Below are 27,509 nucleotides of genomic sequence, written 5' to 3'. Positions count from 1 at the left end.
AGTTAAAGAGTTAAAGAGTTAAAGAGTTAAAGAGTTAAAGAGTTAAAGAGTTAAAGAGTTAAAGAGTTAAAGAGTTAAAGAGTTAAAGAGTTAAAGAGTTAAAGAGTTAAAGAGTTAAAGAGTTAAAGAGTTAAAGAGTTAAAGAGTTAAAGAGTTAAAGAGTTAAAGAGTTAAAGAGTTAAAGAGTTAAAGAGTTAAAGAGTTAAAGAGTTAAAGAGTTAAAGAGTTAAAGAGTTAAAGAGTTAAAGAGTTAAAGAGTTAAAGAGTTAAAGAGTTAAAGAGTTAAAGAGTTAAAGAGTTAAAGAGTTAAAGAGTTAAAGAGTTAAAGAGTTAAAGAGTTAAAGAGTTAAAGAGTTAAAGAGTTAAAGAGTTAAAGAGTTAAAGAGTTAAAGAGTTAAAGAGTTAAAGAGTTAAAGAGTTAAAGAGTTAAAGAGTTAAAGAGTTAAAGAGTTAAAGAGTTAAAGAGTTAAAGAGTTAAAGAGTTAAAGAGTTAAAGAGTTAAAGAGTAAAAGAGTGATTTTTCCGATTTGTTTAAAAAAATTCAATAAATCGTTCACGTATCAAGTTATAGTTAATAAAAATATTGATAATTAGCAAAGTTACAGTCCTTTCTCCGATTCCCCTCTTTTTCGGAAGAGGCTTGCGTCGATCACGATGGAAGTCCAGCAGGTCAACCAAAATCCTAAAACTTAACAAATTTTTATTTTTGATAGTTTAAATAAGTACTTGTTTTTTCACAAACGGATCGTTTTTCCTTGACAGAAATCCCAGAAGAAAACGAAAAATCATGACGAACAATGACGATGTGCTGATGTTTATTGAAAATGATGGGGATGAGTGATCGATAATCCCCGGATGTCTTCATTGACTTATTGAGATGTCAGAATGAGGGCATTTTGATTCAAGGTGTGTTAAACTTGTTAATGATTTTTAAAAGCCTTATTCCAGTGATACTGGAGAGGTTGCTATTTGCGCCAAAGAATCAATTATATTTAACGTTGGGATGAAGCGTATGATATTAGTAGGTTCTAGTGCATATCAGAATTTTCAAACTTTGTGATTTCTGCTACTTTTGAGAATTTTGAAAATATTGAGATTTTTGAGAATTGGGTCATTAACCCTTAAAGGCGCAAAGCAATTCTTTTCAAATTTTCTGAAAATTGTCTAACAGTTTTAATACGTTGCTATGAAAATTTTGAGATGGTTTTCGCAATGTTGTTTTAAAACAACATTGCGCATTTAAGGGTGAAGCAATATACTTTTTTAAATATAAGTTTATAAATTTAATAAATTATTATCATCACACCTTCTATTGAACTACCTTGATCCCTCCTATCCTTTTGCTGGGATAACTGTTCAAAATGCTAACCTATGTGGCTAAATTCACTGTCAAGGAAGAGCGCTAGTGTAAAATGGGCACGTGTCTAAACTTTCGTAAAAAAACAATCAAAAAATTATTCTGATATTTTAAGGGTTGAACATATAGGTTGTTATGTTGAAAAAAATTAGCACTATCTGCTTATGTAATACAAGAGGAATTTTATTCTTCAATTAATGACCCAATTTCAAGAAATAGATAGAGGATTTTTTTTGGAGAATTGAGAAAGTTTTAATGTTAAAGGGTTAAATAAAAAAGGGGAACGCAGCTTAATTTTTTTGGTAATTTTTAATATTTGGATTTTTTGAGAAATTTGAATATTTTTAGAATTTTTGTAGTTTTATCATTTTTGAGAATGACAGGATTCGGAGAATTTTTGAATATATGGAGTTTTGAAATTTTAAAGGATTCTTTCAAACTGCAAAAAAATATAAAGTCGACAAGCTTCAATCTATTTAAAAATATTTGAAAAATTTCAGAAATTTTGAGAATTTTGAACAATTTATAGATATTTGAAAATTTTAAACTTTCTAGAATTTAGAATATTTTGTTTAAATTTAAGGAATTTTAAGCACACTGAAATTGTTAATTTTGAAACTACTTTTTATAATTCCGAAGAATTTGAAAAAATTTGATCATTCTGAGAATTTTAAGGATTTTAATAATTATTACTATATTGAAATTTTTGAGAAATCGAAGAATTTTAAAATCCCTGAATACTTATGAGAATTTTGAAAACTTTAATGATTTCGGGTATACATTTTTTTATCAAGAACTTGAATATTGTTGAGAATCTTAAGACTTACAATTTTTTTAATTTTGAGAAGATTTCCGATAATTCCTAAAATCTAGAAAATTGTGGAAATTTAGCAATTTTGACATTTTTTTGAGATTTTTGTGATTTAGATTTTCAAAATTAGAAAATTTTGAAATTCTGAAAATTACTTTGAATTTCTGAAAATTGTCTAGAATTTTCAAAACTTAGGAATTTCAAGAAAATCAAAAAATGATTTTGATTTTTAATTTTGAGAATATGTGGACAAATTTATAATTTGGATTTTTAAAAATTTAAGTTGTAAAAGTTATTCCAAAATTTCAGAAAAGTAAAAATGTAGAATTTAAAAAAATGCATATTTTTGGGAATCCTAAAATTGTTGAAATTTTGGAATTGTTTAAAAGAAAGTGAGCATTATTGTAAACTTTGAGAATTTTCACAATTTTGGAGATTTTTGAAAATGCCGGAGAATTCGAAAACTTTCGGAGAATTTTTTTTAATTTTATGTGTTTTGATTAATTTTGCGTATTTGTTGAATTACAAAAAGTTGGAAAAATTGACAATTTTGAAAACTTTTTGAGCTTCGGATTTTTTTTTATGAACTTGAATATTGTTAAGGATCTTAAGCATGACAAAAAAAATTGCCTAGAATTTTTAAACTGAAATTTAAGAAAAACAAAAAAAAGAGTTTGATTTTTAATTTATGATAATTTTGAGAATATTTGGACAAATTTATGATTTAAATTTTCAAAAATTCAAGTTGTGAAAGTTTATAAATTTTGCAAAACTTCCAAAATTTTAGATTAGTAAAAATGTAGAATTTAATAAAATGCATATTTTTGGGAATCCTGAAATTGTTGAAATTTTGGAATATTTTAAAAAATGTGAGCATTATTGTAAACTTTGAGAATTTTCACAATTTTGGAGAATTTTGAAAATGCCAGAGAATTGGAAAACTTTCGGAGAATTTTTTTAATTTTATGTGTTTCAATTAATTTTGAAAATTTGTTGAATTACAAAAAGTTGGAAAAATCGAAAATTTTGAAAACTTTTTGAATTTCGGATTTTTTTTATGAACTTGAATATTGTTAAGGACATACAATTTTTTTTAATTTTGAGAAGATTTTCGATAATTCTCAAAATCTAGAAAGTTGTGAAAATTTAACAATTTTAAAAATCTTTGAGATTTTTGCGATTTAGATTCTCAGAATTTTGAAATTCCGAGAATTATTTAGAGTTTCAGAAAATTGTCTAGAATTTTGAAAGAAACGAAAAAATTGATTTTGATTTTTAATTTATGAAAATGTTGAGAATATTTAGACATATTCATAAGTTTGAAATATGGATTATTTAAAATCATTTGAGCCGCAAAAATTTATAAATTTTAAAGAACTTCCAAAATTTCGGAAAAGTAAAAAAAGGATTGAAATTTTTTTACTATTTTTTAAATTTTTTAGAATTTTGGAGTATTTTAAAAATTGTTAATATTCTGAAAATGTTGTAAATTTTGAGAATTTTCACAATTTTGAAGAATTTTGAAAATGTCGGAGAATTTGAAAACATTCTGAGAATTTTGTCATTTTTATTGTGCTTTGATTTATTTCGAAAATTTATTGATTTACGAAAACTTGGAAAAAATGAGAATTTAGAGAATAATGAAACATTTAAATATTTTTTAAACTTTTTGAACTGAGAAATTTGAGAATTAGTTGATCAATGAAATATCTGAAAATTTATGGAAAGTCTAAAAAAGTTTAAGCATGCATATTGAAAATATTTTTTAATTTTTTTTGGAAAATTTCAATAATTTTAAAACTTTTGAGAATTTTTAAAGTTTCGCGAACTTTGAAAATTTCAATAATTTTAAAAATTTTGCGAATTTTGAGTTTCAATATCTTAAAGTGTTAGACAGTTCTGTAAAAATAAAATAATTTAGCCTCTCGAATTTTTTTTTTAAATAAGTTGAAAATTTTAGGAATGTTGAGGATTTTTAAAGAATCTGGTAAATCTTGTTGGGGTAGATTTTCGAAAGTAATTGAGAATAATGAGAACTTAAATACTATTGGGCATTTTGAGGGTGTTGAGAAATTTGAGTATTTTTTCGACATACCGAGGAATTTTTATATTTTGAGTATTTTGGAAGCTTCTTGAGAATTTGAAATATTCGAGGAGTTTTGGAATATTGACTTTTAGACTGACAGAAACAATTCCGGGGAATTCTAATTTTTTTTTAGGAATTTCCATATGTTTATAATTGTTGAAATTTTAGGAATTTTGGAGACTTTTAAGAACGCTTTCAAAATGTTGTTAATTTTGAAATTTAAATATTTTCAGACAGTTTTGCTGAGAATTTTGAGACCTTCAAACACTTTTCTGAATTTTATTTTTTTTATAATTTTGAAGATTGAGATTTTGAAGAATTTTCTAAATTTTGAAAATTTCCAGAAATTTGGAAATTTTTCAGTTCAGAAAGTTGAAAATTAAAATATCTCTTCAAAAAATACAATACAAACTAATTTTTTTCCGGCGATACCGAAGCAAGAAAATGCGAGCGAAATACAGAAATTATTTGTGACCGCCATGTTCCAGCTTGGAACCACCGTGCGTCGGTCTGTTCCGTACTATTGTTTCGAGCAATGCGTCAATGTGAGCTGTTTTTTATAATTTTTATAATTTGTTTCAAATTCTAAAATTTCAAAGAATAATATAATAAGAGACTCCTCCACAGTTAACAAAAGTTTGAAAGTAGTAACAAATTATCTGGATAACAATATTCGTAATTTACATCTTTTTTCATCTTTCAACAAGACTTAATCGCGATATTTTTATTATATTTAACCCAAACTACAACGATCAAACATTTTCATTTCTGGCTGGAATCGCACCCTTAAGCCTCTGCATGTATTGATGTTTAGTCGCCAAGCTTGCATAGCCTACTTTTTCAACGCAAACTTTCAACTTCATTTTCATGACTCGATCGCACAAAGAATCAATTCAGCAAAGCTTCCTCTACACCTTGTTTCTCTCGAGGAACGGTACCACAACCATTTCAATTTTAATCTTCATCGGAACCATCTTTACAACCATCATCATCATCATCATCATCATCAATCAAAAAAATCATCCGTCAAATGCTACACATATCGAGACTCACCATCAACCACCGCTCGCCACCACCACCACCAGTCAGTGATGCAATCGCTTTCTCTTTCACTCGCCCCACACCCCGCGCCTATATGTGCTGCTGTTGTTTGCTTGGATTGTGCGCCCCCTAGCCCGCGTTGTTGTTGTACAGATTGCTGCTGCTGCTGCGTCGAGGCTGTTTGTTATTAGTGTGTTTTTTATTCGTTTACTCCCGCGTCGCCGCCCTCTGTTGTTGTTTGGCTTTTCCTTTCAGCACTACACAATGATGGCCACGCCGGGAAAATCACTGACTTTTGCATGGCCATCTTTGTCGATGCTTGTTGCTAGGACAGAGCGACAGACTCATATGATGGGTACGGGCACGTTTGACACAATCACTGTAAAATCGTAAGCTTACATCGTTTGTGCGTGTGCGATGTGTATCAAAACAATGTGCTCTGCCCTCGTTATGTAACCGAACTATAACCGAATCGAGAGCGCGTTCTGTCCCCCCCTAATGTACCAACGGAATGAACTCGCCGTTATTGCTGTTGAGGAACTGTAATTTCATCCAGGATCTCGAGCAAACGATGATTCTCCGTGAAATTACAGTGTCTAGCCAAACTAAACAAATTCATAAATGTAGAGGATGCTAGATGGCAGTACCCTAATGTTGGCTTATGTTTCGATTTATGACGACGTGACTTATGACATTCTACTAATAACCTTTTTTTTATTTCTTTTTCAAATATTCGCACACACAGTCACAGTGCCAAATCGAAAGCGCTAGCCCACTTCCGGGACTCACCGGCGGACCCGTCGGTGCCGGTGCAGCGCGAGGGGGAACTGAACATCAAGGTGACCCTGATCGATGGTAAACGCTCCCAGGACCGGAGCTGGCGGACGGTGCACGCCGAACTGCGCGGAACTCGCCTCAAGCTGACGCTGATTCGCGACGGGAAAAGCTCCAGTCAGGTGAGTTGCCTATTGATGTTTATTTTTTGTTGCGTTCTCTGCGCCTACTTTGCGACGGTTTGTTTTGAACGGTTGGTTAATTGAAGAGACCCAGATCCGGTGGTGATCGTTGTTGACTAACCTTGACGGATTGGCATTCAAATTTTTTAGATGGTCGCAGAAAAACACACAGCTCTAATCGAGACCCTGGGGGGATGGGTGATTTCCTAGAGCACTTAGAACGTAACTACGCTTCCGGAAGCTGTTCCTAATCAAGCAAATGATCACGAATGACGTGCCATCGAATTTAGCGTGTATCTGGCTACCAAGTCGGTCTGCCGCGGTACTGATGAGACGAAGTCGAAATGCAAATTCTTTGAATTACCTTTCTCGATTGTATGTTCTTGGAAGACACTCTAAACGAAGATGACCTCAAATCAAGCTCATTCCGACGTGCGTGTGATCTTCGACCTCTATGGATCTATCAATCAAAATCTCGCATTCATTTCGATACAGTTACCTTCCATCACTTTGGACGGAGCGGGGCGTTGATTGCATTTTCAAAACAAACGAACAAAACAACAGAAAACCAATTTGAGATCGAAGGACTTGATTTGGATATATTTCGGGGGGCCGGCGGATTCGTCAGGGTCAGGGCACTCGTTGGGGGGTAAACAAAGTGCGATTTTCACTGCGGCCGCCAAGAGGCCGACCATCGCGAATCGCGAGTGCATTCATGAGGTCGTCATGTGAATCATGTCTAATTTTCCAAAAAAAACGAATGTGGCAGAACAAAATAAATCTATTTTGACAGTTCAACAATGTCTTTAGTGCAGAAATGTGATTGGAATTGGTTCAACTTTCAAATTTTGCCTCTATTTAATCCATCTTCAGTTTTGCAAAGAGCACTAGATTGCATAAATTGGGTATGGAATTTGCGTTTCGACTTCGGCTCATCAGAATCCGACACTAACTTAGTGATAGGACTCTTGCGGGACACACAAATAGTCTGTTCGTTTTTTTGGAGCTAGCATCAATCCGGCGCTAGCTTTGTCCTGTCACTATGTTAGTGACGGATTCTGATGAGACGAAGTCGAAACGCGAATCTCATAGCTACTAATTTAGTTATAGGTTTTTTGCTCTTCACGCTCACGCGGTTTTAAAAAAATTTCTCCTGAGTGGAAAAATAGTTTTTATCTAAATTTTTTCTCCACTAAGGACAAATACAGCAGATTGCAATATACTAGAGTGCAGTCAACTTTCCCTCACTTTAGCAGGATTTAAGCTGAAAAGTACAATCAATAATGTTCAGTGAAAGATCAATGCCGATTTAGATGCACATTTCAGGGCCAGACAGGTGCCATCAGTTGTAAGTAATAGCAATAAAACTGTACTTTACTTATCCTAAGGTGGTTTATTTAAGCAATTGGATAGGGGAAGGTGGAGTGAAATTGGAAGCCGCCGCATGGACTGGTCATTGATATTTCATTTTGGGGATTAAAATTGATAAATAAAGTATACCAATTTACCTACACTGAGGCCCTAATAAATGCTCCTAATTTTTCACCAACATTTGTATAATAAAGTGGACTACCAGGGTTGCCAGTTTTTATTGTTGTTGATAAAAACTATTGTTCCCCATTAAGGAGAAAATTGTTTAAAACCATCTTTGTGCATGAAGAACACAAAACCTATAACTGAATTAATTGTGGAAATTTCCGTTTCGACTTCGTCTCATCAGTACCCGACACTAACTTAGTGACAGGAGTTACTAAGCCAAACCAAGTTTTAATTTCATTAATTCTCATTAGTCAAATCAGAACTTCTTTTCTTGCGAGACATCACTCAGGATTAGGGGTTTGTTCGAAAAGCTTAGTCTTGTCACTAAGTTAGTGTCGGATTCTGATGAGACGAAGTCGAAGCGAAAATTCCATAACTAGTTTAACTATCCATCACTAATAACAAAATAGTTTTTTTCGTAATGTCATCTAGGTAAACTCTTTACTGCTTAGTACCGAAAAAGTAAGTAATTTTCAAATTTCTTCGGATTCAACTACCCCAATTACCCCAACTTACCCTCTCCGAGCAATGAATAATATAGTGCAGTTTTCAATTTGTTCGGCATCGCTGCTGCCGACGCTATCTCTCATCTAGGCAAAGAGTGGAAAACCTCCCTCGCGATGTGTGTGGGTGTCTGTGTGTTTGTGTGCAATACAAAACCGCATCATATATGCGATTACAGATGAAGAAAAAAAACAACGACACTCATTTTTATTGGACACCATTAATATTTGGTGATGGTGCCTTGCCGCCAGTACGTAACTATTTATGCCGTCTTGTTATTTGGCGGCGGCGATCGGTGAGCGGAGTTAGAAAGCGTGCAATTTCTTTATCTCCAGTCCACTCCTAAGACGTAAGATGAAGAAAAGTCGCCCAAAGTCGAATCATTTAGTCGGTTGAGCTTTAAAAAGTGTTGTTGCCTTTAATGAACTTTCGATTGATACTGATTGTAGGCTGAGGAGGACAAATTTTCTCTATTACATCAAACATCGTACATAAACCCATTGCAGTCGAATTAATGATACGAAGCAGCTAAAAAAGATAAGTCGTTTAATCAATTACCATTTGGTCGAAATGTTGTTGTTCCCAGGGCTGACTCGTGGGTATCCGGCCATTAGACCGAAGGTCACTAGGCTGAATAGACATTAGACCGAAGGGACATTTGACCGAAGGAACATTAGACCGAAGGAACATTAGACCGAAGGAACATTAGACCGAAGGGACATTTGACCGAAGGGACATTTGACCATCGAAGGGACATTTGACCATCGAAGGGACATTTGACCATCGAAGGGACATTAGACCGAAGGAACATTAGACCGAAGGAACATTCGACCGAAAGGGACATTTGACCGAAAGGGACATTTGACCGAAAGGGACATTTGACCGAAAGGGACATTTGACCGAAAGGGACATTTGACCGAAAGGGACATTTGACCGAAAGGGACATTTGACCGAAAGGGACATTTGACCGAAAGGGACATTTGACCGAAAGGGACATTTGACCGAAAGGGACATTTGACCGAAAGGGACATTTGACCGAAAGGGACATTTGACCGAAAGGGACATTTGACCGAAAGGGACATTTGAGCGAAAGGGACATTTGACCGAAAGGGACATTTGACCGAAAGGGACATTTGACCGAAAGGGACATTTGACCGAAAGGGACATTTGGCCGAAAGGGATATTTGACCGAAAGGGACATTTGACCGAAAGGGACATTTGACCGAAGGGGACATTTGACCGAAAGGGACATTTGACCGAATGGGACATTTGACCGAAAGGGACATTTGACCGAAAGGGACATTTGACCGAAAGGGACATTTGGCCGAAAGGGACATTTGGCCGAAAGGGACATTAGACATTAGTTTCGATTTTTATAGTAGTTTCAAAATTAAAATTACTTCAAATAAAATTTGACCACCAAAACTGGTTTTCATTAAATCAGGTTTTACGCAATTTACGTATTGTACAATGTTCATTCCAAAATCAAAAGTTTTTTCTGGATCCAGGCCTGGGTGTCGCATCTCGTACTGGACTGAAACGAGGCCGAAGGGTTTCGTTTAACGGAGATCTTGTACTAGAATACTTAGCGCGCGACCAGACAACATGTTTAATATCGCGATAACCGCCACCACAAGCGCAAAGATCGCTCTCCACGATCTCAACACGCCGGAGATGGGTCTTCTACGTATAATGATCGTACATGACCCGAGATATCACCCGAATGAAGTCATGATCCTCATCCGTTCTTTTGGACCAAGGTTTGTTGGTACCTTTGGGATTCCGTCCTCTGAGAAGAAATATTTAAAAACTTATGCCTAAATGTCCACCTTCTCATTACCATTCTAATCCGCCAAGTGTCCGCCTTCTCATTACACGGAATGGAGCACTGCGAAAAAATTCAAACGAAGGTAATCTGCTATGATTTTTCAGATAAAGTACTCAAAAACTCACATGTTTTCCACTGGAAATACAAAGAGTGCTTTCCATGCTCCATCAAATGGAGAGCCTCTTGTAACTGTAACGATGTGGGTCGTTAATAGGTAAATATAAAACCAATTTTGCGGGGAGAATGTTGGCAGCACAGCCTCTTTTATGATTGCACTCATCACTACTGTCATAATAATTAGCCTTATGCTATGCAGCGATGCATAGCTGTCATCATATGACGAACGTTCCGTGTATTCCAAACACAGGATAAATCGAATACACAACGTAGACCCTAGCCACCAGACGAAACATTGTTTCTCTGATGGTCTGTCCGTTAATCCGTCGACGGACCGGTGCCAATAATCGCGTTTTTCAGCTTTCATCAAGTGTTTCATTTGTCGCGTATATTGGGAAAAATTCGGGCGATCCGACGTTCAAAAGTCCCTTTCGCGTATAATTCTAAGCAATCTCTGCCCACCACGAGGCAGGAGACTGTTCACGGTTGTTCGTCTGTCCTTTAATCGTAATGCAAATGCATTGTGTGAAACCTGGGTGAAAATGAAGGGACTGAAATACAAGGACACTTGGAGTTTTTGATGATGTCCCATGTGGAAATTCCTGATAGTTTCTAAGATTACCGAGACCAGGAATCACTTCGGTTGTTTAACAGCACCCTTCAAGGGACACTCTCAGGCCTTTACGAGGAAGCTTAGGAGAAAAAAAACTGATTTTCCTCTTTTGGAAATTTGTAGGCACATTAGAAGATGTTCCCACAGGGATGGGTTGTTAGTCGTTGCCGGTGGCGTAGCGCTATTTTGCATTATCGGAGTGTTCTTTAAAAGAATGTTTCATTTTATCCCCACATAATTTCACTGTCTGAAACAAAAGGTTATTGACGAAGCGAACCCCATACTTCGCAATTAAGGCCCCTGTTGGAGACTACACCATCAATCTCTACTTCCCAGGCGGGTACATAGACGATATACTTCTTCGTACACGGCCAAATGGTATTTAGTTAAATCTCGCTTATATCGATGATGTTAAATGGCTCATCTTTGCCTTTATTCAAGTTTATTATGAATATACACCAAATACGTTACTGATACTTTTTGCGTGTATCAGGGAACTAGCAGTTGGGCAATTAGATTCTGAGATGATTATGACTTTCATTGGTTTAGTTTTCGATAAAAATACATTGAAAAAATAAATTCAGTTTGAACAAGGAAAAGTTTTTTTTTCAAATGACTGTTTTTCCTTAAAAGTGCCCAACTTGAATTTTTGACGGTAGGTAGTGAACATAATTACCTATCTTGGAATAAAATTTCATCCAATTCAAAGATAGGTTTTTTTTTGTAAATCGACTTTAAATTTTTCGGTGTAGAAGTCGATGCAGATTTTTTTCAATATTTTTATTCAAAAAAAAATTGGCTAATTTTGTGAAAATCACCTTTACAAAAAAATTTTTTGTAGGATTTGTCATTTTCAGACTATAGCCATTTGAAAAAAAAAATTGGTTAAAAAAGTTCGACCTTTTTCAAAAGACAGTCTAGATCATTTTTCAAAAAACCGAAATATGCAAAGTGGCTTTTTGTGACAAAGTTCTCACGTACAGAAAGTTTCATTAAAATCTGAGAGGGTGCTGGCAACTCTGAATACGATTTAGCGCGAAATTCGTCGTATGTGATATACAAAAAAGACTGTTACCATTTATAGGAATCTACGACGGTTACCCGAGCAAACGAAAAGTCCATAATACCCCCATGCTCATGGGGCTTGACATGGGTGTTTGAAATGGGTTCAACCCATAAAAACACCATTACCATGGTCCGGTAGATCCCACATAAAACACCATATGTTGGTGTATTTATGGGTTATTGAGACCATTGTATGGTATCTTGATGGTTGGAAATTTTGGCACGGACCATGTTTAAGGTCTTTTCAAGGGGCTGTGTGGTGTATGAACCCATGAGTATTTGCTCGGGTAAACTTTGTTTTTATCCAATCTGTCATCCTGTTGCTAGCCTCGGAACGTGTTGGGTTGACAGTGTAAAATTTATAGCCATCAAATTTTCTGGAACTTGCATAATGTTGACCACTCATGAAGACAACGCTTCGTAGGTATGCCAATATTATGAAAAAGCGGAAATCAGTTGTGCAAAATGTAATACATAGCAATAGGACATAGGAACACTTCAGACTTTTAACGCCTCAGGAAGTGCTGGAAGTAACTTGCTTCGGTTTTGTACCAGTACTTGCAGGAATTGTTATTTTTGGAAGTCACAGAAGCGACATTTTATGGCCTTTACAATGAATCTTAGGAGAGGAACTGATCTTCCTTTTTCTATTGTTTCTAGCCACAGACAAAGATGTACGCGAGTAGACAAGTTAGTATAGATATTCGTAGTGACCGGGGACGTAACTCTCTTCAGCATTTCTGTAAAAGATTGCTTGGAGTGTGCGTAAAGAGAACGCTTCAATTTCTTCTCGCGCTGTTTGTACGCGGGACATTCCGAGATCATACGGACTTCCTCCACAATAGAGACACTTTTCGATATACCACAGGAATCATCTGCTATCGGTGTTGAATGCAATACAGGTCTTTAAAACAGCCTACCGCGTGCTTCAGCAGATCTGCGCAATTTGAACCCGAATCGGAAACGACCCCATCTATTTCGACCAAGTTTGCCGGTACATAGACTCCATACTCCTTCGTAAAAGATCCATAGACAGCAATATTGTTTGTCTGCTTCAAACTATTTATCACCATCGTAAACTTATGAGGGCCAATTTTCGATATGTCCGTCACGGCCGAATCCCGCTCTCCCAGGACTCTAGAAATCTCCGATCAATTCCAAATTTTTCTGGCTTCGGTTCGGAAAAAAATTACAAAGGACCCGGTTGAGGAGCATATAGTTTCAGCCGGAGAGTTGATTTCATTTCGATATTCATCACACCTTGAGGCGAAGCTTTGTTATGGAAACGAGCGTGGAGCCCGGTGCAGTATGGTAGGAGGGACAAGAAGGGGGAAGATAATATAACAAAGCATTACTGCTTCGCTGCTCGAGTAACACGGTTAGTCACGCACACACAAAGAAAAAGAAAAAAAATGTTGAAACTTCCAAAAAGGCGGAGATCACAAGAAATAAACCTGAAAGTGGACTAGTCAACTTTGCACTATCGCATTACACTGCACAGGGCTGGGCAGAGCGTCGAAGCGGTCCAACAATCACCATACGAATGAACAATGTTCAATTGGTTGATTGTCACCGACGATATGTCCGACCATGTCAAAGCTCCAATCGAGTTATTCTTTCTTCGCAGTATCGGTGTCGGAGTTTTTCCTAAAAACTGTGGAATTATACTACTTTACTTCCCTTTTTTACCTTTCTCATATAAAAAATGGTTATGTTTTCAACTCTATCAACTGTCATTTTCTTGTGGACTTTGGGTTACGGAACACCGAAATTTGTTATTTTTCGAGACATTTGGTCCTTCTGGGTTGCTGAGTCGCGGTCTTCCATTTGGCGTTGCGCTGTTGTTGTTCGTTTGAGATTTTCTTTGACTGTTTTTCCAATGAAGAGTTAAGAGCAGTGCCACATCACTACAGTGAAGATCCGTTTTTATCAGCCCCTTGGTGAGATTTATGCTGTTGAAACGGTGACATTGATAAAATCGGGACATATATTTTTGTTTCTTTTTAAAAAAGTGAAGCTCTTAAAATATTCTGCTTTAATCCCTAGATATAGCCTCATAACCTTTCCTCATTATTTAGCTTAAACTTCCCTTAAGTGGGTCTGACAGCGCAAAACATAATTTTTTTGGTATGTTTCGGATCTAAGATAAGAAAAATATACTCAAGAAAGGATTTACTCGAATTCAAAATGGTTTGTCTGCTAGAGCCCATCAAACTACGAATTATCAATTTTTATATGAAGCTAATAAAATCGGGTCTTCACTGTATATAGAAAATAAATAAATCGCATGCAATTAAAAAACTATTAAAGAACAAAATGAAGTGTTATCAAGTACATAAAATGAGTAGAATGATGGATATAAATAACATAAAAAATAAATTATTCAAATTAGTTCAGCTCATTCAATGAAAAATTAGAAAATCTTGAAAAGTTACAAAATTAATACAATAAATTAAATTGCGTCAAATTGATAAATTGGATGAAATGAATCAAATAAATGGCTGAACAGAATGAATTATAATAAAAAATGAAGAATGCTAACAAATGGTATGATCTGACAAAAAATAATTAACAAAATAAATAATTGAATTAATTAAATGAATTAAAGGAATTAAAGGAACTAAAGGAATTGAAGGAATTAAAAGAATTAAAAGAACTAAATGAATTTATTGAATTTAATTAATTTAATGAATTTAATTAATTTAATTAATTTAGTTAATTTAATGAATTTAATGAAATAAGTTAATTTAATGAATTTAATTATTTTAATGAATATAATGAATATAGTTAATTTAATGAACTTAATTAATTTAATTATTTTAATGAATTTAATTAATTTAATGAATTTAATCAATTTAATCAATTTAATCAATTTAATCAATTTAATCAATTTAATGAATTTTATGAATTTTATGAATTTTATGAATTTTATGAAATTAAAAAGGAAAAATAAAAAATCAAGTCCGTTAAGCGAAAGCAATTATGTGAAAAAAATCTCCCCAGAGGCAGGATTCGAACCTGCAACTCTTGAGACTCCGGCCAGGGCTAGCACAAGGGTTTGTGCATTAAGCCGGAGCCCCACGGGTAGCAGGTTCGAGTATATTATAAAAATAGGAACAAACGAGAAAATCTAACAGGAGAACTTGAAAGGAGAAAATGGAATAACTCGGAAACAAAGAAAAACTAACAACATGTTTAAAAAACAATAATAAATGCACAAAAAAATTAAATCAAAACTAAACTGAGACAAAATAAACAAAAATTTTGAAGAAATAAAAACGCAAATAGAGCAAAGAGAAAAAGCAAAAATCAAAAGGATAAAAAAACCAAAAAAGCAAAAAAAAAAATCAAAAAATACCAAAAAGAAATAAAAAAATCAAAAAGTAGAGAAAACATAAAAAGAACGAACGAAAAAAATCAAAAGGAATACGAAAAAATTGAAAAAAATGAGAAAATAAAAAGTAAAATAAATCAAAAAGAGAAAATAAAAAATATTTGAATGAGAAATAGAAACAAAATGAAAAAATAAAAAAATCAAGGAGAGAAAAAATACAAAAAATAAAATAAAATAAATTGAAAAGAGAATATAAAAAATCAAAAAGAAAATGCCAAAAAGAGGTAACAAAATCCAATCAAAAAGAGAAGACAAAAAGGGAAAATCAAAGAGAACAAATAAAAAAAATTTAAAATGGAAAATAAAAAAAATTAAAGAAAAAATTAAAAAAACAAAGAAAAAATTTAAAAAGATCAAAAAGGAAAAAAAATCAACTGAAAATAAAAACATCAGGGAAAGAAAAAATTTAAAAAAATTTAAAAGAGGATATAAAAATTAAAAAGAGAAAATAAAATGCCAAAAAGAGGTATTAAAAATCCAATCAAAAAGAGGAAATTCAATATAAGAAAATGAAAAAAATCAAAAAGAGGAAATTCAAAAGAAGAAAATAAAAAAACTCGCGAAGAGAAAATATAAAAAGAACAAATGAAAAAAAAATCAAAAGGAATACGAAAAAAATTGAAAAAAAAATAGAAAAATTTAAAAGAGATTATAAAAAATCAAAAAGAAAATGCCGAAAAGAGGTAAAAAAATCCTATCAAAAAGAGAAGATAAAAAAGGGAAAATCAAAGAGAGCAAATAAAAAAAAATGAAAATGGAAAATAAAAAAATTTAAAGAAAAAATAAAAAAACAAAGAGAAAATTTAAAAAAAATCAAAAAGGAAAAAAATCAACTGAAAATAAAAATATCAGGGAAAGAAAAAATTTAAAAGAGAATGTAAAAATCAAAAAGAGAAAATAAAATGCCAAAAAGAGGTAATACAAATCCAATCAAAAAGAGAAAACAAAAAATGGAAAATCAAAAAGAGCAAATAAAAAAAATTGAAAATGAAAATACTTAAAAATTTAAATAAAAAAGCAAAGAGAAAATTTAAAAGAATCAAAAAGAAAAAAATTCAACTGATAATAAAAAAAAATCAGAGAGAAAAAAAACAAGAAGGAAATAATAAAATTAGAAAGCCAAATAAAAAATCAAGTGAGTTCAGCGAAAGCAATTACGTGAAAAAATCTCCCCAGAGGCAGGATTCGAACCTGCACTCCTTGAGACTCCGGCCAGGGATAGCACAAGGGTTTATGGATTGTGGCGGAGCCCCAAGCGTTACAGGTTCGAGTCCTGCCTCTGGGGCGATTTTTTTTCCGCTTCCGCTTAACCCGATCTGTTTTCCTCATTGGTCACCACCCAAAACATTACATATTCAGATATAGCCTGAAAACGTCGAGCTTCCACAAAGTTCTACAAATTACTATTTTATACTGAAATGGTTTTTAGTGCATTCTTTTTTAGCTTATCGAAACCATGGGTCATTAATATATTTACAATATGGAGTAAAAAACAGGTAGGTAGGTTTCCGGCAGATCAAGTAGACGCAATTTGCCCGTGCTCGTGGAGACCTTCTTTCGCGGTGGGGAAACATTTGCATCTTCCCCTTTTGTATATTGGAAATCATTCATTTCGTTATCGTGGTCTTTATCGTTCATTAATGCTATTATGGTTATTGCTATTATGGTGTTCGTGATCAGTGGTTCTTTTTTGTTTCTTTAACTTAAGGATCAAAAGCAGGCATTGCATTTATCACTCATATGAGTAAATGAGTTCGGATAATTTGCCACTTCGACAGTAAAACATTATCCAAAACATGACAAAACAAGTTTTATACTACTTCTACTGAGGTTTTCTTGGTAATGAAGAGTATATTGTGACACTTTTGTTTACTTTTACGAAAATAAACTTTCTTCTGTGAGAGAGGAAATAATCAGTTAAATTTTATCGGAAAAAAATATCCTCACGCTATTTGTGGCGACAGAGAATTTTACGACTTCTCTTATGCCGGAAAAGTTGGACATCGGATAAGCTCCTTCTCGCATGAGTGAGTGTGAATTACAATGCCTGGTCAAAAGCAATGAACCCGTTGTCTTTGATATTACCTTCAGCGCGTGAGGTGTTGGCTGTTGATTTGGAGGTACTGGACGCAGCGCTTGCAGTTTTCATTATTGCCTGAATCGCCCGGACAAATTCGGCAACCGATTGCGGTTCATGTAATGTGGTAGTGCTGACTGTGTGTCTAACACAACAATGACAGATTGGCGTTGACAAACATTTTCTAACGGTTAATGGTTTTCCGTAATGTGCATTCCAAATACTGAACAGACACGTAGAAATTTGTGCTTGACATGTGTAAAGCGTACTCTTTGCAATGATAGCTCCTTGTTGTTAGTATTATTAGTATCCTATACATCTCTCTAAGCACTTTTTCTTGGCCGAAATGAACCAAATTTTGCCCAGATTATCTTTAGAATGTATTGTTTTCATCCGCTCAGTTATGCAGTTGTCAGTGAGACTCCGGATTTTTTTTCACCCCCAGTTCAATACAAAGTACTGGTTCATGCAGTATTGCGGTTGGTATTGAACAATTAGCATATATTTTGCTCAAGTAGCTAAGTCGTGAATTAGACAGCGAAAACAACTATATAGTTTTTACTTCCAACGTTTCGATGGCTTTATTCCACCTTTATCAAGGATTAAAAATTTTGTTGTTTAATCCTTGATAAAGGTGGAATAAAGCCATCGAAACGTTGGAAGTAAAAACAATATAGTTGTTTTCGCTGTCTAATTCACGACTGATAAGCCGAAAAATACCCTTTACAAATAAGTTCGACTGTCAAGAGACATATTCAAGTAGCTAAGTTGTTATTTTTTTGGATAGATTTTTTTATTTCTTTCAGGTACGGGTATTTTCATTTAAAGAATTTTTGAACGTCGTTTAAAAATACTTCCACGCAGTAATTCGAAGCATCGAAATTCTTTTTTTTTAATTTCAATTATAGAGGTTTTAACCTTAAGGTCATTCGCCTCTTCGGGTTAGAAAAATCTCTTAGGAAAAATTTCTAACCCTATGTGCGGGGTCGGGACTCGAACCCAGGTGCGCTGCGTACAAGGCAATCGATTTACCAATACGCTACGCCCACTTCCCCATCGAAATTCTTTAATCTACAATCTTTCTCAATAAGAAAGCTAGAAACCGTGAAATGATGTCCCATTAGCATCAAGCATAACTCAATTTACGATATTTGCATATACTGTTTGCTACACTCCGTCGTCGTATCTTTTCTCTCACCTCACCTCGCCGTCGCGTGCGCTGACAACCGAAGCACACGCGTATCCAAATCCAAGCAGCGTTCCCCAACGTCAATATAATTGGCTAATTTTTCTTGAACACTTTTGGGCCCACCTACCTTATTCAGTATGGTCACAGGTGTGAAATGACTCCCGTCCCGAACTTCTACCTCCCTGCCCTCAAGGCCAAGGCCAAGGCAACACCCGAAGGCTCGAAGGAAAGATGTCACCACCCTGCGTCGTTTCTGGTCCCGCCTGGTGATTAAGCCAAACAAAAAGCATTTCTGTTTCGAAATCAAATTCGCTTGCCCCTCGTTTGTTTCGGAACAGCACCCACCAGCTGCTCGTTTGCTGAAACTATATGCGCCAATCAGCAGGTGAGTGGCGTACAAGGTGAGGTAATAAAAAAAATCTAGCACCCAATTGAAATAAAACTAGCAAGCACGCAATTTAATTCACGTGTGTGTGTTAGTTAGTTAGTGTTTAATCGACTACAGTTAAAAATTAACCGTGCAATCAAAGGCCTACCTGCGATTAAGCTTCCTTTTATTTAAAAAAAAGGCTTCGGTCGGTAGGTTAAACGTTTTCGGATGGTTCGTCGCTTGCTGCTGTACGATTCGAGCAAGTCACTACGCTCTATGAACGAATAAACGAACCCGTTACTGTACGTTTCGGATATGGTTCCCTTCGCTAACTTTGGTGATGCCAAAGCTTTATGATAATGTGACAAAAATAATTTGCATGAAAATTCGGTAGTCGATTGAAATTTGACGTCAACGATTAGGACCCTGACGAGCGGTACGAAACGTTGTCTTTGTGACTGAAAAATTTCTTTCACAGATTGAATAATTCACAACAGAGAAACTTTGTGCACTGGAAAGGAACTCGCACTCGGTTTCCTTTCTCCCAATTTTTTTCAGCAAATTAAACTTTTAATTCGAACCTTGTACCGACAATTTCCTTTTCATTTGAGCTCGAAAAGAGACGAACTCGTGAACCATAATATGTGCATACATTTTGGCTCAAACAGCCTTCGACCTGACCAGGCTACTAGATGCAGTCATGATCTGCGCCATGACACGTGCGCAGTTACGAATGTTGTAACAAATATAGTTCAACAATTTCTCACTTCAATTTTTGGTTTTTCGCAATAATGAATCAGAGTGAAACCAGATCCTCCGTAATAAAGTGCAGTGACCCTACGAGCAACTCTTTAATAAATGCTACTGCTATTACCAACTAAAGATAGACAGTGCCCAAAATAAACTCTTTTTTTCTGTTTGCTCAAAACTTGCCGAAAATTCATCACGATGTTTGAAGTGTGTTGTACAGACTTTTCCCTCTGTCCGTAGAGATGGTGAACGCGATCACGATGCTGTTGCTGTTTCTACTGATGGTGATGATGATGATGATGATGAGGATGATGTTTCATTTCGCCACACACTTTTGCTTCCTTCGTCGTTAATAATCGGAATCAAAATAAAAACGAAGAAAAGCATAGCGTTGCATTAATTATCGGCTACTACTGGATGCAGGGTGCTTCCGTCTTCTCCTTTATCCACTAACATCATCATCACAATACGAGTATGGTTGAAAAAAAAAATCGGCATCAGACGATAGACGACTTAGCCTGGATGGAGAAAATAAAAATTAAGCGATTGTGAACGACCGGGGTGGTGATAAAAGATATATCGAGCAATCAAAACGCAACCACCCATTTTTTACTTAATTTTCAGGGTTCTTCCAGCGAGTTACCTAATTCGAAATAGATCAAAACATCAGCTTGAGTTTGAGCTTGTGCGATCACCGCTGGTTGCTACTCCGTCATTGATATTACGCTGAGAAACAATACAGTAAAGACCCGATTTTATCAACCTCTTATGAAAATACGTTGGACGGGCTCTAGTAGACGAACCAAGTCACATTCGAGTAAATCCTTTCTTGGGTACATCTTTCTTACATTGAAAATAAAAAAATAGCGGAAATAAAAATATATGTTGTACTGGAAGACCCCCTTCTGGGAAATGTATGATAATTAATCAGAATGGGTTATGAGGCCATGTCTTTGAACTAAACATTTCAACAGCTTCAGTTTCATTGAGAAGAAAAAAAATGCCCCGATTTTGTCAATATCCTCATTCGGTTAGCCTAAAATATACCAAGAGCCTGAGAAAAACGGGTCTCCACTGTATATATCATTACAATGCCTGGAGGTAACAAATCATCCTTCAAGGTACAACTTCTAATAATATCATTTTTAATCTGTTCGTTTGATAATCCCAAATTATTAAAGATTTTTTATCGCCAATGCGATAATCATGTGCTGTTTCTGGAACGCTATCATATCCCAGGGATAGCATAAGGATTGGTGCATTGGGCTGGAGTCTCAAGGGTTGCAGGTTCGAATCCTGCCTTTGGGGGGATTTTTTCACGTAATTGCTTTCGCTTTGCCACCTACGTCAAAAACCAAAAAAATAATTATTTGCTGATCTCGAAATACTTCATATTTAAACTATTTTTAACGCCAAAATCAATTACTTTTTTTGTACATTATCTAAGGAACAAAAGAAACCATTTCGTTAGCGGCGGATATAGCGTAATGGGTAAGCAGATTGCTTGCCACGCAACTCACCAGGGTCCGATTCTGAATCCCGCACGTAGTTTAACCCCTTCATGCCCATGTTGTTTGTGGACAACAAAGTTTTTAAACAGCTATAACCTTTTATTGAGGCGAGATTTGCTCACAAAAACAAGTAAGGCTAATAAACGTGGCTATTGTCTTTCATTTGAGTAATAACAGTTACAAGGATCAGCTCTAGAACTGAAGTTATTGCAATAAGTCTGATTGAATTCCGATGGAGCAGTGCTGCCAGTAACAGTTTACCGAACTTGCAAAGATCAGGGTTGTGATAGCCAATTAAAATCAGTTAGACGAGATTGCTCGCTGCGAACTCTTTATGCGGAACTATATTGTCTACATACCCGCTCGCAAAGTCAAGATTGATGGCGTAGTCAACGATGAGAGTTTGACGTCTGATTTAGGTTGGTTAAATAAAACGATTTCTGTGACCTTATCATACGCCCTGCGAAATTTGAATTGTATCAGTTTCCTTAATTTCTAACAACATATTTTAGAGTAAGAATGTCCGGTTTTTTCTCCAATTTTTGGATCGCTTTGAAGCTGGTCTGAGTGAACATTATTTCGTATTTTTCTTCGTTCTATTTTGAGAATTTTCGCATTATTATTTAATTTCTGAACAAAATTACGGACTGTTGTAATCTATACGTCCAAAAAGCATAAATCATCATATTATTCAGTGAATGTAATTGTTAATTATATTTATTACAATGGGATCAAGCCGTGTGGTGTCCGGCGGGCTGAAATCTTTTTGCACTATTTCAACCAAGAATAGAACCTCTGGGAACTGCTCCCATGTCGTAAGAGGCGACTAACAACATGCTAGGAGTTCCTAGGCCGACGTTTTGCTCCGTACCGAAGACTTAATCTGGACGGACCTTAAGGTTTTCCATATTACCCTCTTTCCAGTCTGTATTTAGTGAATCACTGACATATACTCACCTTTTCTGATTCGCCTTTCTTGATTGTGTACCAACGTTTTAAGTTTCTTCTGGCGGTTGTATATTAGCCGTAAATGACGAAATCTAATTCTACACTAAGTAACAGAATATATTAATATACCGGCACTTCCACGCCAAGGTTTAACTTCCAAAGCTTTGGTTTAAAAACCGTTTTTAAAAAATGGAAACTTTCATGTAGGAAATTTATTGAATTGGCCTAAGATGGAGCTGTCGAATTTCACAAAAAGCTTTTTATGTTGCAAGTGATCTGTAGTTGTGTTAAATTAGGTATTTTTCTATTATATTTGGAACCGTCTACCGACAAATCTACATTTACGAATACTTCCAAAAGTGACTTCTTGAGGTCTCATGAAGGCCTGACACTAGCTTTATGATACTTTTGCTTTTCTAAACAGTAATAAAAATCTCAACATTCAAGAACTTCACTTTGTCAGAAAATGTAGGGCCATCGGAAGCTAAAACTTCGTAAAATCGCACTCCTGGTCCTTTTTTCAGTGCAGTACTCTACGTCACTCGTTCAAATTTGCACCGCTCTTATGGTAGTCGGTATTTGCTAGTATTACTGTTCTCCCATCCATTCTGGTAGTCAAACGGTGGGATAGCAAAATTCTTACAAGTTTCCTATCTCATGCCTCCACGCGAGTCTAAGTCTATTGATGACATTTGGTCCTTAGACCGCAGAATGAGAGGGTGCGAACAGATCTAGTCGAGAAAACATTGCCGTAAAATGAATAGTTGATCGGAAATTAGCCCCAATACGACTAATCTGACTAGTATCTATGAACACGGGTCAATACGTATTGAAAATTCGCCGCGTCTGTTTTTATGAACCTAATTTAAAGCTCCGTTATTGCTAACAAGCCCGTGCATCAGGTTAACAATCCTTTATATTTCCCTTCAGTGTTCGGTATTATCGCTCGTATACTTGTATTCCACAAACAATCCGATATGGAAAATAAGAAATACTTTCCTTGATTTATAACATCTCTCGCTATTTTTGCCTGTATAATGTGTTATCACTCGGTAGTTTTCAAGCCAATAAATATATCGTAGAGAAGAAGTAGCGAATTCTGTCCAAATACTGTTGCAATAAATAGTGATCCGGCCCATTACGCAGATAAGATTAGCTTTTCCAGGCAATACTCCCACGATCGGCTGTGTGGAGTTCAAATTGTTTTTGTTTAGGGAACATAGTATACTCTCGGTAGCCGGCTGCCCAGAGTTTAAAAATAACCAAAAACTAAACAAGATCATCTCTTTTTCGAGTGATCGTGCACTCGAAGACTAACTAAACAACTACCTAATAAAACATGCTTTACAGGTCGCATCGTTTGCTTGGAGCGAATCCTAGACCTGATACCCTTCCAAACCACCAACTCCGCGACACCTATGGAAGAGTCTGATGAATCGTCGTCCTTCCGTTAAGTAGGTGGAGCATCAACACTTCCCGTCTACCTTATCCTTTATCCTTCCCCGTGAACGATGGAGATGGGGGCGGCCGGCAATGATGGCTATCATGCTGTTGAGGTTTTAATATGGGTCGGATTGGTATGAATTCTTACTTACCACTTCCTAAGCAACTCTTATTAGATAATCAGCAGTCAAACATGATGAAGTCAGTGTGCAATCCGCCAAAATCATCGTCACAACGCAACGCAACGCAAATTATATTTATTACAATGGGATCCATTTTCGCAAAAGAATCTTACTTTAGGATATATTGGATCACTTTTTTTTAACGTAGCTTAAATCGCTGATTTTAACCTATAGAACAATTCTATTATGTGTTTTTTCCGCGAAATTAAATTTCCTATGTGGCGGAACAAGCACGCAGCCCGAAAAAAAATCAAAAGGCGAGAAAATTTTTTGCAATATATACTGAATTTAAATATTATTCGAAGAGAAGACAAGCAAAAGGACGGGCAGCAAATAATCTCGAAAAAAATCAGAAATAGTGAAAAACTGAGGCTACAACTAAAACGGTATCGATTGTATACGCGACGAGAATGTGAAACAATTTTTAACGGCCCAAAATAAGCATTACCTGTAAGTGAAAACATTGCTTTGTATGACGAACATCCTAGCAATTTGACGCGCGTCGTTGGTTAATTTTCTAACTACCAGAAAGCGACTGCTTCCCAAATGAACATCGTACACAATGTTCGCTCTGGTTCTGTGCTCATATTAAATCCACACTTTGTGTACGAACTCGAACACGCTATTTCGTACCAAAACACGTGCACATGTTCGTCTGCACAACGGCACCCAATGTACGTACACGGTGTGCGTACCAATGCGTTCGTGGCACCAGTTTTCTCTTTCTCACTCTCATCATCATTGTGTGAATCATTCTCGTGTACGAGCCCGGTGCACGTACACGGATGTTTGAACTAGAGCTTCTACCTCGTTCGCTTGAGTTCAATGTTCGCGGCGAACCTGTACATCGAGACGAACCATGTTTGAGGTTGAGTGCACGTGCACGAAATTTTGTACACAGATACAAACTTGTCGATGTTCATGGGAAGTCTGTCAGAAAGAGAAGCCGGGTTATTACAAATAGATAAGAAGAATAATAAGAATTAGAAAATCTGTACGATGTAGAAAATGAGAAAGTGTGCCCTGTTTTTGTCGCTTCCCTGTGACATACGAGCAGTCTACTTCTTTCGGCGGAGTCCACACGGCCGCTAAGCTAGGTTAAGTCGGAGGAAGATACAAGTGATATCAACCTCCTAGTGGACACCAGCCTCCTCTACGATAATCAGATTTCCAATAAACGAAAAATGAATATTCAAGTATTTACTGTTTTGTGGGAAAATAATAAACAATTTCAATCCTTGCTGGAAAGGGGTCTAACGAAACAGCAATTGATATATTCTTCTCGATTTGTTGTTGCAGCTTCGGCTCGGGTGCGTTCGCTGCGCCAAGTTGCTTTGCTTCATTTTCTACGTAAGCAGAATGCTTCATAGGAGAAGAAAGCTTTCTTGTGAATGTAGAACGAACGGTTCGAGATACGTTTTTTCCCATGCATGCTTCCCATGAAGCGAAAATGTTTCGTCCATATTACCGTGAAAAATTACCAACCCAATCAAAGCCTTAAGCAACAAATAACGGTCAAAACTCAAGGTGCTGATGAAGCTCAATGGATGTGTCTGTGTCGACGATGAATCATTTGCGAAAGCCGATTTTAAACAAATATTGGAGCTCAAGTTCTACAACGACAGACCCCAAACTTCGGGTAGTTTCTATTTTTTTCGGTTACCAAAAAAGAATTTAATTCAGTTTCGACCTCATATCATCAGTAACTGGAACCGTCTTGGAAACCAGATAAACAATAAACCCAAAAAGTGTCTCTTCATGAAGAAACGTTGCATATCTTTTTGATACATTCATCAGATGTTGTTGAACGTTACGTTGGACGGAACTGCGCATCGAAGCGGATGGATTCATGTTGCTCACGTGAGATTGTAGCTTGTTGTGATTAGACTCAATTTGAATAACTTCGAATGAAAAGGGAATCTAAAGATTTATTGTTCATGATGAAACTTCTGGTAGTTTTGGAGTGTGTTTGTCAAATCGACGACTGAGCTCACGTGACATTGAAACCGAAACTGCCGACTATTTGCTGTTTTATTTCTAACGTCTTTCTAACGTCTTACAGGTAAAACAGCAAATAGTCGGCAGTTTCGGCTTCAATGTCACGTGAGCTCAGTCATCGATTTGATATTTCTAATATATTTCCAACGTCTTTCTAACGTCTTAGAAAAAAAAACAGCAAATAGTCGGCAGTTTCGGTTTCAATGTCACGTGAGCTCAGTCGTCGATTTGACAAACAAACTCCAAAACTACCAGAAGTTTCATCATGAACAATAAACCTTTAGATTCCCTATTCATTCAAAGTTACTCAAATTGAGTCTAATCACAACAAGCTACAATCTCACGTGAGCAACATGAATCCATCCGTTTCGATGCGCAGTTCCGTCCAACGTGACGTCACACTTTCCGTTGTTTTTTCCTCACTCCCATAAAGTACGACTGGATTAAGTCAATTTTTATATACGCAGCGGTTTGTTTTTCCGCTGGCAGAGCAAGCGAAAGTGTTTGGTGGTTAGTGCCACGCTCGTCGTGACCACTGGGTGGTCATAATTCACGCAACAATAACCGTCACGTTATTGGCCAGCATAACTCACATCCTCTAATTGCAAACTGCCTTGCACCGGTGGTTGGACCCTTTTCTGACGTTTGCCGAGATTTACGACCCCCTTTCCAAGCAATGCGCGCACCGTTTAGTACATACTATTTTGAAAGCGAGAATAACCCTTTAATTATGTACTGGTTCGGTTTGTAATTGACGACGCGTAACGTGAGTTCAGTGAGCAGGAAGTTGGTTAGAGCGATGTCTTCCAAATTGATCAAAAAAAAAAAAAATTACGCCTTAGAAAAATCCATCGAAGCAATCTGAAATTCTTTGCCTCTCGCAACAACACCTTCACCACCACTACCCCAAAAAGCGACAATAATTTTTCCAGTCATCATCATCATCCGCTTGCTACGATTTTCGCGCTTGCCTAAAAAAAACAACAACAAAAAAGCTTTTGCTCAGAGCGGTTTGCGAGCGTCGCAAGCTCTTCCTCTTTTGTTGCAGTTGTTTGCTTTGATGCCGCGACGTAGAGCGGCCCCCGGGTGAACTATTGGATCCAAACCCCGACCGTTCGTTCGTTCGTCCGTCCGTCCGCCACCCCGTTTGTTTGTTGACTTGATCCGCGCGGCGATCGATGCATTGGTGGTAGGCTGTGCTGCTCACCTTCGCTCTCGGCCCGCGCGCCACTGGCAGCTAGCTAGCCTAGCTAGCTAGTAGTCGTCGTTCGTTGGTCCGCATGGTGAGGTGTAGCCGAAGCGTCCTGAGAAAAATCGAACGGCTTTTCCAAAACAACGTGCGCGCGTGCATGTGCGGTGGCAAGTGATTTGTGGGACGTTAGGTGACGAACCCCAACGAAAATTTTCTTCGAGGAAATTGTTTCGCGCAGTGTGATCTCATTGTAGAAATATTTTCGATCCTTGTTTGGATGCGGGATGGTCGATCCATATTGGGTGGAATGTGAATAGTGTGGTGTTGGTGGGTTATCGGACTTGGGCATGCCCCTGATTGTTATCAGTATGCAAAGCGGCAGTCGACGAACGGAATGAAGACAGTGATTAAAAAGTGTGCGATTAATTACTTAATCGATTTAGGGTGGCCCATGGCTTTTAACTAAAGTGCAACGGTGTCAGAAGCGGATAATTATAAAAAGTTCGGTTTTTTTCGAAAGGCACCAAAACTTACCCGA

The 27,509-nt window shown here is 36.3% G+C and overlaps 1 protein-coding gene across 5 annotated transcripts in view; it reads left to right on the top strand.

Moving 5' to 3' along the window:
* The window catches only part of LOC131686146 (uncharacterized), a 546,994-nt gene that overhangs the window by 322,777 nt on the left and 196,708 nt on the right, over window positions 1–27,509 (top strand). For all 5 annotated transcript variants that reach the window (XM_058970337.1, XM_058970364.1, XM_058970347.1 and 2 more), the window contains one exon: window positions 6,041–6,251. In XM_058970337.1, coding sequence (XP_058826320.1) covers window positions 6,041–6,251 — 211 coding nt within the window. The remainder of the gene's footprint in view (window positions 1–6,040; window positions 6,252–27,509) is intronic.

The sequence above is a fragment of the Topomyia yanbarensis genome, chromosome 1 (genome assembly GCF_030247195.1).
Source record: "Topomyia yanbarensis strain Yona2022 chromosome 1, ASM3024719v1, whole genome shotgun sequence".
NCBI classification, from domain to species: domain Eukaryota; kingdom Metazoa; phylum Arthropoda; class Insecta; order Diptera; family Culicidae; genus Topomyia; species Topomyia yanbarensis.
Note: the sequence above shows the minus strand (reverse complement) of the source record. Positions and strands in the feature narration are given on the sequence as shown.